Raw genomic sequence first — 12611 nt, 5'->3', positions numbered from 1 at the left:
AAATATTTTAAAACTTCAAATTTTGATAGTCATATAATTCACTCATAATATTATAAAGGCCTTCAGCCATAACATAATATGTATCTCTCTAATTTTCTGTTAGTTCCGGTAGAATTTATGCTTAAAATTAAAATGGAAATGACTAAACTACAATTAATATAATAATATTTTTTACTGAAACACAGCATTTTTTTTAATAATATGATTACTGATAATAGAGTCACTGAGCGTTTAAACTTTATGGGCACTAAAGAATATCTTTCTTATGTAATATCTCAAGAATTTGTCAACAAAATTTTCTCAGATTCATCATGAACAGATCGATTAATTAACAATGTTTAATTTTAAATGCATCAAACTTTAAGAAAATAAAATGAATCGTTTAAAATAATCGGTCGAAAACAGGTTTAAAAAACTACTTAAAAAACTATGTACTTAAACCTATAAGCATATACAAAAAAATATATAACCAACATAAATACAATTTAATTACAAAAGCATGCAACTAACCTAAAAATAATTTAAATCATTGAAAACAGGTTAAAAAATTCTACTTAAAAAACGATGTACTTAAAACTATAAGCATATACAAAAAATATATAACTAACATAAATACAATTTGCTTAAAAAAGCATGCAACTAACCTAAAAATAATTTAAATCATCCGTTCGTTGTCATGTCAACAGTCAAAAAACAATGCGCATGCGTGAATTTTCTTCGCCAGTTACGTTAACGCAAATGCGTGAATTTTTCTACGCCAGTTGGGGTAACGCTTTGCAGATTATACATTTTTAATTTCCTTTATTCTGTGTTATTTTTATTCAAAAGTACTTCAGAAGGAATCTGAAACATGGATTAATTAACAATATTTAATTTTAAATGCATAAAACATTAAGAAAATAAACAGAATCGTTTGAAATAATCCGCCAAAAAATGTTAACCCAAGCCTCATTACTGTTGGGAGAAAAAACAACAACTAAAGCCTTACTCATTTGGCGGTGGGGAAAATGGAAGATTTTTTTTGGCGGAAAAGTTGGCGGAGGGGAAAATGGAAGATTTTTTTGGCGGGAAAGTTAGTTTTTAATTAATAATTAAAATTTCAAAAAAAGGGACCCCAGGTGCACATTCCCGACCTCTAAGGTATACATGTACCAAATTTGATAGCTGTATGTCAAATGACCTGGCCTGTAGAGCGCCAACACACACACACACACACACACACATTGAGCTTTATTATAAGTATAGATATAGATATATAGATTAATTAATAATACTAAAACTAAAAATGTGCCATTTTTGAAATCTTATTACTTCTAGCTCATTATTGGCTATCTATAAAGAGTCTAAAATCAGTTTTTTTTTTATATTGATAGAATTAATTTTTTTAATTCTTACTAATTTATTAAAAAACGAAATTACTTTTCATTTATCGTAAATAAACTGAAAAAATCGGCTATTTCATTTCGCATCAGCAAGAGCAAAATTCCTTTGATGCTATAAAGTATAAACTCAATCTAAGAATTTGGAATTCGTTTATACAATATATATATTTCTTTTGACTGTTTAACGAAAAATAAATCTTTCAGAAGTTTTTTGAATTTGGCTTTATTTTGATCTGACATCCCTAGACGGAAGTCAAACTCGGATACCAAAGTTTGGTTCCCAAAATAAGCGCACGAGGACTCGAGAAGGCTAGTAATCCATTGCAAAGTCTGGAATTACGGAGCATGTGAGAAACTATTCTGGGCTTGATTTTTGGCAACGAATAGCATCATAATAAAATAGTGAACATTTTTTCGCGCTCATTTAAATGGTAACTACTTTAAAAAGTATTTAAGCAGGCATAATTTGTAAATTATTTATAAAATATCTACCACTCTTCTAGAAAAGAAAAGTATTGTGTCTAATAAAATAAATCTTATATTACTATTCATTTTCCCGATATGGAAACTAATAAAGATTCGCTGCTTTCTAGTATAATTTTTGAACATGCTTGTAAACAAGAACTCAAAGGTGTTCTACAGAGTAAGTTAGATTTTATCAATCACCTTTACATATTGACCTGGATAGTAAAATCAAATCTATGTTTTTATGGATGAGTAAGAATATTATTATTTTCGCTGTAAGAAGTAAAGTCAAATTTCTTTATATTTAAAGTACATTTTTTTTGCTGCTGTTCTTATTAAAACAAGAGAGAAAATTACCGAATCGTTTTGATATAGATAAGAAGCTATTGTCTGTCTTGTCATTGAACTGGTTCTGATAAATAATTCTGATTTTGAAAGAAAATTATTTTATGGTTCACACATTTTTTTTCTATTTTTTACTTAGAATTTTCGACAGCAAACAAATAATTTTGCAGATGGCATTTGAATCACAGGTGCACAATGCCATTGTAAATTCCTTTAGATAAATTCGTCCTTCTGATATATCAGTTGGCAAATTTCAAGACATTTTAAATAAATCAAAGATTGCATCCATAAAAAATGAATAGCTATTATTTTATACTTTAAGACTAGTTTTATAAAATTTTAAACAAATAAAAAAATCTCTGTAAGAATTTTTTTTAACACAAATACGAAAGTATTCAGATTTCTGAAATGAAATCTAAGTTGCCAGTATGCAAAGCACTCTTTATATTTTTATGTTTTAAAATAACACTTCAAATATGTGATGAGATGTTTATATGTAAGTTTCCAGTTCTCAGTTGATCTGATTAACAGTATTGCTTCTATTAGAACTTATCTTGGTGATGTGTAAACATAGCAAGATGTGCTATAATAATGCCTATTTTACAAGCAGTATTGTTGTAGCCCTTAATTTTGATGGTTTGCTTTATAAGCAAAAGCTACTTCCCATTTTTATTTCAAACAGCTCATTGCTTTGAGTTTTTTTTTTTTTTTTTATCTAATATTAAAATTCCCTAACCAAATTTCAATCAATAAATTTCAGATGTTGAAGAATAGTGACAGGGATGGATAGGACAGGAACGTCTTTCCATGTCCCTCCCACCTCATGCTCATTACATTGTTTTAAATATAGTTGCAGGGACATGAAGTGGTGTTGTGTGTAGTTATTAGTAGTCATTTTTAATTGACTAATATAGTCTCATTGATTCCTCCAAGTAAAGATTATAACACTAATTCATTTTCCTTTACTTAAATATAAACTTTTTCTTAGAATATTTTTGAAAATTCTAAGGAAAAGTTTAAAAAGAAATCTTTTAACTGTTTATCTATGTATAAATTTTTTACTAAAGCTTGAAGATGATGGTTTTTTATCACAAGAAAGTTATTTTTCCTACCATAATTTGAAAATTATTCCTATAAAAGTTTTTTACACCAAGAATTGACCCATTATCTTAGATGGGGTGGGGGGAAACTTAGGTCATCTTAAATTATCATTTTTTAAAATTCATATTTATACTGATGTACACAGAAAAATACTTTTATTTATAATTCAGAAAGCTTTTTCATTCAGTTTCTTCTTTTTTTTTTTTAATATCTTAATTGTGAATATCTTAAGTTTCTTTTTGTTTTCTAAATAAGTCATTGAAATTCTAAAAAACTATTAATACTAAGTTGTAAACTGCTTTTAGAGCTTTTGATATTTTTAAGATTACTTGAAAAAATGTAAGTTTTATTTTGCCTATGTGTTTTATTGCTTTTGTTTACTCTAAAAGCAAGGGAAAATGATGCCCTTCATGGTAATATTCTGTCATTATATTTACCATTATAAAGTAAAGCATAAGTACTCTTGTATTGTATATATATATACACACAAAATATATAATTTCACCTTAATGTATCTAAAATTATTTTTTTCATTGACCTTAATCCTGTAAATGGGGAATAACTTCAATAGTTTCTACCTTTTATTTTAACTTGCATTATTTGCAGAATTTATTCGTTTTTCATCAATGCAAATATGTTTTGTTTTGTTTTCCTTCCTTTTATAGGTTTTCCAATAAGACTTATTTTTAATTCTTGTTCTTTTTAGATATGCTTGAAGATAAAGATTTGGCTTCAAAAGTTCTTCAGAATTCACCTTGCATAGAACAAAATTCACAAAATAAATCAAAAATTCAACCTATTTTCATATTAATCTCTTTGCTGAGGAAGTTGCATTCTTTAGAAAACTTTTCTAAAATTTCCAAGAATTCCTCAAAACTTGACATTTTGCCTGTGATTATTGAACTATTAGAAACAGCTTATAGACAATCCAATTTTATATCCTTGAAGAGGTTTTTCACCTTGATTTCTGAGCTTAAACTGTTGGTAAATATCTTTTCTCTGATTATTTAAATTGTTTCTTAAAAATAAAATTAGGATTCTTTTTATTTAATAAAATTTATCTGTATGCCATTTTATACATAGTTCTATAAAAATATTTAAAACTTTTCGTTCATACTTCAAAGTTAACAGAATATGTCATAAGGCAGTTTATGATTTTAACTCAAATGAAGTTCTAGGCCTGGTAATTGCTTGCCTGAAGAGATAAAATACAAAATGAAGAAAAATGAATAATTTTAATGAATATGTTTTATAGAGAAAAAAATTGCTGAAAATTGTACCAAACATTAATACTATAAGCCTTTCAAATAGTATAGCAAAGATGACAGCTGCCTAGGATTTACGATTCATCTCCCCTAATCCTCATTATTGGCCTGGGGCATGACATTATTTTCTTCCTCCCCCATGCTATTTCACTTTAAAATGTGACATAAATATACTGATGCTTGTCCCCATTCTATCGTCTTAGACTTGCACCTGGAGCCTATATACTTTCTTCATCCCAATTGTTATATTTCTGATAGTACCAGGCATTTATTGATGTGAACCCTGAAAGTTTCTCATATATATTCTAGTAATAGGATCATATAATATATATTCTAGTAATAGGATCATATAATATATATTCTAGTAATAGGATCATATAATAGATATTCTAGTTATAAGATCATATAATAGATATTCTAGTTATAAGATCCATATCAGAAATGACAGACTGTCATTATAAATAAGGCTACTTATATAAAAAAGAAAAAAACTTGGCCAGAAATGAAAAATCAAATAGCATTTTACAGCAAAACCAAAGTAACCAAGTTCACTTTTTAGCACTTCAGTATTCAAATTACAATCTTGCATTTTTTTTTTTTTTTTTTTTTTTTTTTTTTTTTTTTTAAAGGATCTCTTACTTCTTAGCCTTTAATTCCCAGCATCCTGTTTTTAAGATATTTAAATTCTGTGGTTAAGTCAAATGCTCTTTTGTGCTTGTTTAAATAGTCATATGTTTTCTAATGCTCCCAAACTGTTTTCAACTGACATGTAACAGTCATTGCCTTAATTTTCAATGGTCATATTCAAAGTATCGTCAATCTCCTTTATTTTGCTTAGATTTTTTATGAGATAATGCTAAAAACTTTGAAACAATTTTTGTTCAAAAAATATATTTAAACAAATTTGATGACATTATATCAATTTTTTGATAGTTTTTTTTTAGAAAATTATATATAACCTAACAAAAAGAGGATGAATTTAATTTACTTTATACTTATCTTAATTTTGATGCTTTTAACATTAAATTATGTAATTTTTCTGTAATCTGTTTTAAATTATGTTGAGTATTAACGAATAAATATTGGAAAAATGTCAGATGATTTCTTGTATGTAAAAAATTTTGTTTTTTCTATTAGTTATCTCAGTTATTTATACAAGTTGTAAATAGAATTTACGACTTGAGTAAATAATTTATTTTTTATTATGTTCTTAACATTAAATATTTATAATTTGTTAATCATAATCTGAGTAAATTTTAATAAATGTGGTTACCATATGTGAAAGTATAATCTTTAAAATTATATTAAACTTTTGAATTATGTTTTCTTAATGAGTTTCATTCAACAATAATTGATTTTCAAAATCTTTCTAGTATATCAATAATTTTATTTAAAATTTTGTTACTCCAATTGCCAGCATTGTTAAACTTTATTATTGAAAATTTGGAGTATTTTTTAATAACTAATATAATTGTTAATTTTAGGATTTGTTGAATTTGATTGTGGATGATTCAGAATCATCACTTGTTGTACAGAAACTAAATCAACATTTTCCTCGTTGGACTGCAACTTATAGATCAAATATAGAAAAGAATTTTTTAATTGAGGTAAAGTATGAAGTGGATATACCTATTTATGAAATAATATAATTTTGTTATATTATATGACGTAATTTTTTTAGCAGTCTCTATTTAAATATGATGAGATATTTTGTTGTCTGGAGTAATTCCTTTTTGAAGCATGTATAATATATTTAATATTTTTTAAATTATTATTTAATAGTGTAAGTTATTCATTTATCTTACAAGAATTAATTATGACACTCATTATGAGAAATTGAGCATTGTATATTATTTATTGGATGAAGAGAATATGATTTTAGATTCAAGGTTATAGCAATGCACTATTCAGTTTTTAATTCATTTCAAAAAATATTTTAATTGAATTTTTATTTGAAAAATTACATTTTCTTAAACATTTTTGAGATATTATCAAATTAACTGATTCCTTTCATTAAGAATGTGGCACAAGTATATTAAATATAATTAGTTAAATACAACATATTAAATATAATTAGAACTGTTCCAAAAGTCACAAATTATAAACTTATTGTAAAAGTAAACATTTTTGATGTAACACATTTGCTTCTATGCTCTTGAACTCTATATTTCCTGAAAATTACATTATGCATTTCTATATATAACAAAAATTAATGGGGCACAATCAGAAAATAGAATACTAACATTTATTTATTATTTATGATTTTTTTGAAAAATGTCTTAGTTTGATTTTAATGGTTTCAAGACAAAATATTAAGGATTAGCTGCACTTAATTACTGTCCTAAAATATAAAAGAAATATACTAAAAAAGTAATATTTATAACATTTTTATTGTATATCTGAAAATTCATATCAATAAGAAAGCATTGTCTTTGATTTATCTTGTTCTCTTCCAGCAGTGTTTGAACTCAAGTTCCTTGAAATAAAAAAAAAAAAAAAATTAAAATAACTGCTGCCAAATTAAAATTTTATATTCTTGTTTCTCTCTAAATATTTTTAGGAAGAGTGAATTTATTATTTTTTTCACTAAGAATTAAAAGGATATATGGAATTTAATTGGACCTTTTTGTTATTTATTTATTGCTTCAATTCGGATTTAAGTTATTTTTGGTTGTCTTTAATTCCTCATTATAAATCTATAAGCTAATAGCTTTAAAAGTGTTCTTGAGTAAATTATTGATTTATGTAAAAGTTCTCATTCAAGCGACCATTTTCATTTCTTATATTACTGTGTATTTTATTATTAAAGGCAATTTTGTATTACTTTCACATTTATGTTTTGTAATTTAATGTTCTTTTATTAATAAATGGTACAATCATTATTCTCAATATATATATTATATTCTGCCAACAGAATTCTAAAGTTCTGGATAAAGTAGAAGAAAGTCATACTCAGTGTCGCAGACTTATACTTAAATTGGCGATGGACAAAGCATATAAAACAAAATATATGAAAGAACAATATCCTAATGACATGAATCGCCTCATGCAAGAATCAAAAACTTATATAATGGAAATTGTAACAGCTTTAGAATCTCAGACTGGTTCCTCGGTACTTGAAAAGGTAATATAACAATTATTTTTAAGAGTTTTCAGAGATTTTATTAACCAGTAATAATTATGTAGTTTATAGAAATATATTCCTTTTATTTCCTTACTATAGTATGAATTACTTTATTGAAAACAATCATATTGGATGTAAAAAGTAAACTAAATTTGAAGATATATCTCCTAGAAATTCCTAAAACTAAATCACTTTACTTACATATCGCAAAGTGATAAATATCATATCATTATAAAGTTAAAAAATATTGGAAATTTGTTTAATTGTTACGAACTTAACAAAAAAAACATGCAAGACATTAAAATGAGGAAATTAAATTTAAATTATTATTATTGAAAAAGTTAAATACTTCCCATGTATCTTATATGGTTTTTGATAAAAGTGTTAGGTTAATCGAAAAATCAAAGATAAAATTTACTTTCATTTATGGCCAAGTAAAATATAGTTTTAAGATAAAGACAATGATGAATTATATAAATTTAATAATTTTTAAAAAGATGTTAACTCTTGTTCATAATAAAAGCATTTAAAAAAAAGCTGCTGCAATGTTTTTCATATAACAGCATTATATGTTAGTGCATGAAAAGATTCCTGGACCTGCCCTATTGATATGATAGTACATAATTGCTTTTTTCAACATCTTCAAAATAACAATCTTGATGTGCAATGTATTGGTCTGTATTATTATGTTCGATATTCTTTTAAGTAATTTATTTAAGCAAATCCCTGTCATTTATACTGAATTTTGATAGCAATCTGAAAATTTATAATTGCATCATCTTTTGATAATGATAGAAATTCATTGTCCTTACTCATCATAAGTACAATTAAATCTTATGATTAAGATAGGGTTCACAGAACTTTGAAATTTCTTGAAATCTGGTTTGCTGTACTTACTAACCCCTCAGGGAACTAGTGGTATTTTACTAGATCATTTGAATGTTCTTAAAAAAAATATGCAAAATATTAGTTCATTTGGGGGTGGGGGGAGAAAAGAAAATCAATGTTTGTGAAACGGGCACCCAATAGTAGTTTGTGTAAAATTAGCATCTAGTAGTAGATGTCCAGTCTTTAATGCTAAAGTAATTATAATTTCAAAATCAAGCCTGAACTGTAAGTATTAACTAGAAAATGAACATAATGGGTGTCCTTAGTGCTCTTTTCTTAAGATGTAGTAAGCAAGGAAGTACTTCTACATTTCATCGTTAATGTGAAAATATTTTATTTACATTTTAAAATTATATATATAATTTTGCACTTCTTGGATCCCCTTCCTTCTTTCATTAAGAGTTGCATCCTGTAAAATGGACGAAAAGGAAAGAAAAATGTAGTTGAGGAGAAGTTCAAATATAACAAGTACCAAAGTGCATTATCATTATGATAAATCTGTTTCTCTGCATAAAACAAGTCTTCCTCATATGCCATTGAATTTTACAGAAAAAACTGACCTTAAATTATTATGAACAATGCTGTAGATTTAAAAAAGATAGAAAAAAAACTCAGTTGATTATGGTCTCTGGTTTCTTTCAAATGTAAAACATTGTATACAATTTATCAAATCACCATAATATTGCTGTAGAATGTTCAGTCATTCAAGTAGATTTTATTTTGCAATGTTCTATCTTCCTTTTTGGAAAGTTATTGCAAATTAGTATATATGTTATCATAAAATACTACTTATTAATATAATATATCATCAATACTTTGCCATGTCGTTAAAATTGTCAGAGTGATTGAAATTGACTGTCTGTGCAACTGCAGCCTTCTGTTGTCAGTTATTGCTGCTTTACATAATTAGACCAGAATTTTTATTATTTTAACTGCATTCTCCTGATTAACTGGAACTAAATCCAATATGGATAATTGGATAACAAATGAGAAAAAAAGATTATATCTTGGGAAAGAGAATAATATATTAATATAATGATCACAAAAACAATATCATTTACATTTTACATATTTAGTGTATTAAAATATTGCTGCTTGATCATATTACTCAAAGTCTATTTCACTGTCTTTATTTCAAAGAATTTTGTTTGTGTTTTCTTTTGTTTGTTTTCCTCCTCCTGTTGAAAACTGGTCCTTGATAATTGCAGTTCTACTAAATTTATTTATTGTTTTAATTTGATTTTTCTTTTGGAAATTCATCTTTACTTATTTTGAATAACTAACTTCATTCCAGTCCATGAAAATTTGTTGCTATACTTGATTTATCTTTCAATCCTAATACAGATGTTATTTCTCTTAAGTAAATGCCAAACTCTTTTTGACATTTAATAAAGGAAAAACACACTGAATTAAAATTTCTATAATCTAGGATTTCAATATGGAGAAAAAACACACATACATGCATTTTTTAAATTTCTTCAACATTAAATTCTAGTGACTTAATAAAGTACTTATAAATAAATATATTACTAATAAAATTGACTGATATTTTTTAATAGATGTTAAATGGAGAAGAAACAGAGAGTCTTGATTCTAATGATTTGGGTATTCAGCTGCTTTTGGATTATGTGCAGCCAGGAATCACAGATGATGCTTTACTCCGGTTTTTAGATGACTTCGAGCCTATTTTAAATTCACAGCCAACTACTGGTTTGTCATCCTGTTTGTTGCCAATTGACACAATGAGTGAAGTTAGTGATTATGAAAACTGTGAAGATTCCAATCAAAGGTACTAAATTTATTATATAAAAAAACTTTTTGACAAAAATATATATATTTAAAATCTGTTATAAAATTCATCTGATGAATATACAATTTGAGTTCAAATATCTACTGTAGAACAGTTTTTGAATATCTGATTAAATGCATATAAGAATGTTCTAAAGTTAAGTAGATAAAATAAAATGTATGATTAAAAAATTTGTATAATATCAGCATACTACAATTTAAAACTGTAGCAGTTGTTGCCTAAAAATTATCTTATGTAAAGTTATCTGTATCAATTTTATATATATAGTGTAGGAAAATGGTATGAATTAATTTAAAATTATCTCATTCAATTCTTAGAGTAAACATTTAATTACTTTTTCAGTATTTGTAATTTATAATAAAAATGGGATATAATAGATAAATTTTTTTATCTGAATTGGTAATTCCTTAGAAGATGGTTACTTATATCTTTTAAAAACTAGTCAAAATTAGTAATTGTTAAAAATTTCAATTAAATGTTTAGTACAGTTTGATCTTAATAGTTTTGTTCAGCCAAATATTTTTAAACTTTATATTTTGATAACCATTTAATTCATACTATTTTAGAACCTTTACACCATTCTGTTCATCATGCTATTCATTTCTCTAATTTTCTGTCTATATCTTTTATGAAAGTACGGCAATGTTTAAAAATAGACTGCCATTAAAAAATATTCAACACTGCTTAAATTCAAAATTAAACAACTATAAATACAACAAAATTTCAAATATTTTATTAAAAGCATATCTTAAACTGATCATGAGAAATGAAACTGAATCTTTGTATCCTGATAATCAACACTATAAAGGATCCAGTATAAAATGTTAGTAACAAGATTAAAAATTGATTTATACTTCAACATTTAAATATATTATTATAGAATATGCTTTAAATATTTTTAGAAATTAAAATAAAGAAAAACCTGTACAACAAATAAACTGGCATCATCTCTATAAAGATTTTTGAATTTTAAGATTATATAAAAATTATTTTCGTCCTGTAATTATTTTAGAAATTTATTGTCGAAAAATTCCAAATATTTGCTTAAAATTTTAAACTAAATTTCTCATTTAAATAGTTTTTAAAAAGAGAAAAAGTATACTATAAAAGGTTGGTTTGATTAAAAAGACGATTCTTTGAATTTCAAACTGATGTACAAAACGTTTCTATACTACAGTATTCTTGGAAATTATCGTGAGAAAACACTAAAATGTTGTTTAATTTTCAATTTAAAAAAAAAAACATTTAAATTGTTCTGAGATGCATATAACCATTCTCCAAACATCCATATGCCATGTTTGGCAAATCCAGGTGAAATAGGCTGGTCTGTAAAGATACAGGTGACACTTTCAAATTTATTATTATTAAAGGCATATATCAATGAGCAAAAGTATTTATGCTACATTTTGTTTTTATAGCAAAAAATGCTTGATGTTCAAAAAGATATGTAGTTGAAGAATTTTTCTTAAAATGAATTTTTTTTACATCTCATTCATATTATTAATCTAGAAATTAAGAAGTAATAAAATTTTAAGAGCATTTCTTAATTTCTTTTCCAGCGATTCTGATTGTGAAAGTTCACAAGATACTGAGGGCCATGTGAAATCTTTCGCTGATGTGACTTCGAAAATGGATTTAGATAAGGAAAGTTGAATTAATTATGTTTAAAATAAATTAAAAAAATTATTAATGATCATTGTACTGTGATAAATTTCTATAATACGTAATGGTTTGGAAAATATACTTAAAATTTCTTTGTACATTTATGTTTACACCTATCTTATAACATATGTTAATTTTCCAATTTTCATCTTTTATGGTGGATTTATTATACTTTTATTCATAAGAGCATCAGGGTTAAATTTTTTAATATCGGAATTTTTGCTTTAAAACTTTTCAAGTGTTTAGGTCCATATTATCATGCATTCCTTCATGATATTGTATCTAATTGAGATTTATAAGAGAGATAAACAGCGAGACAATATATTTTTAAGTTATTATAAAATATGAGAGATTATTATTCTGTGTGGGTGTGTGTTGATCTAATTTTTAACACAAAATCCTTCAATTTCAATATAATTTGTTGAAATATATTTGTAATTTTAGTCTACATTATTTGTATAAAATAAAATTGTTTCAGTAATATTTGTAAATTGATAACTGATGTAAATTTGTTTTATTTTTTTATTACCCATCTTTCATAGTAAATTATGTTAATGTAAAGCATAATT

At 25.4% G+C, this 12611-nt stretch overlaps 1 protein-coding gene across 1 annotated transcript; it reads left to right on the top strand.

The window, feature by feature from the left end:
• Window positions 1-1780: 1780 nt before the first annotated feature.
• LOC129972478 (uncharacterized) lies at window positions 1781-12567 on the top strand. Its single transcript, XM_056086623.1, has 6 exons — window positions 1781-2025; window positions 4000-4277; window positions 6043-6165; window positions 7473-7682; window positions 10130-10359; window positions 11940-12567. The coding sequence occupies exons 1-6, from the start codon at window positions 1944-1946 to the stop codon at window positions 12031-12033; spliced, it is 1017 nt and encodes a 338-aa protein (XP_055942598.1). The 5' UTR covers window positions 1781-1943; the 3' UTR covers window positions 12034-12567.
• Window positions 12568-12611: the final 44 nt, after the last annotated feature.

The sequence above is a fragment of the Argiope bruennichi genome, chromosome 6 (assembly GCF_947563725.1).
Source record: "Argiope bruennichi chromosome 6, qqArgBrue1.1, whole genome shotgun sequence".
Taxonomy (NCBI): Eukaryota; Metazoa; Arthropoda; class Arachnida; order Araneae; family Araneidae; genus Argiope; species Argiope bruennichi.
Note: the sequence above shows the minus strand (reverse complement) of the source record. Positions and strands in the feature narration are given on the sequence as shown.

Excerpts from the sequence above, each read along its gene's own strand:
- LOC129972478 (XM_056086623.1), top strand. The coding sequence starts at position 1,944 with ATGGAAACTAATAAAGATTCGCTGCTTTCTAGTATAATTTTTGAACAT. Across the intron at positions 6,166-7,472 it reads AAAAGAATTTTTTAATTGAG|AATTCTAAAGTTCTGGATAA; the intron begins GTAAAGTATGAA and ends TTCTGCCAACAG. Across the intron at positions 10,360-11,939 it reads TGTGAAGATTCCAATCAAAG|CGATTCTGATTGTGAAAGTT; the intron begins GTACTAAATTTA and ends TTTCTTTTCCAG.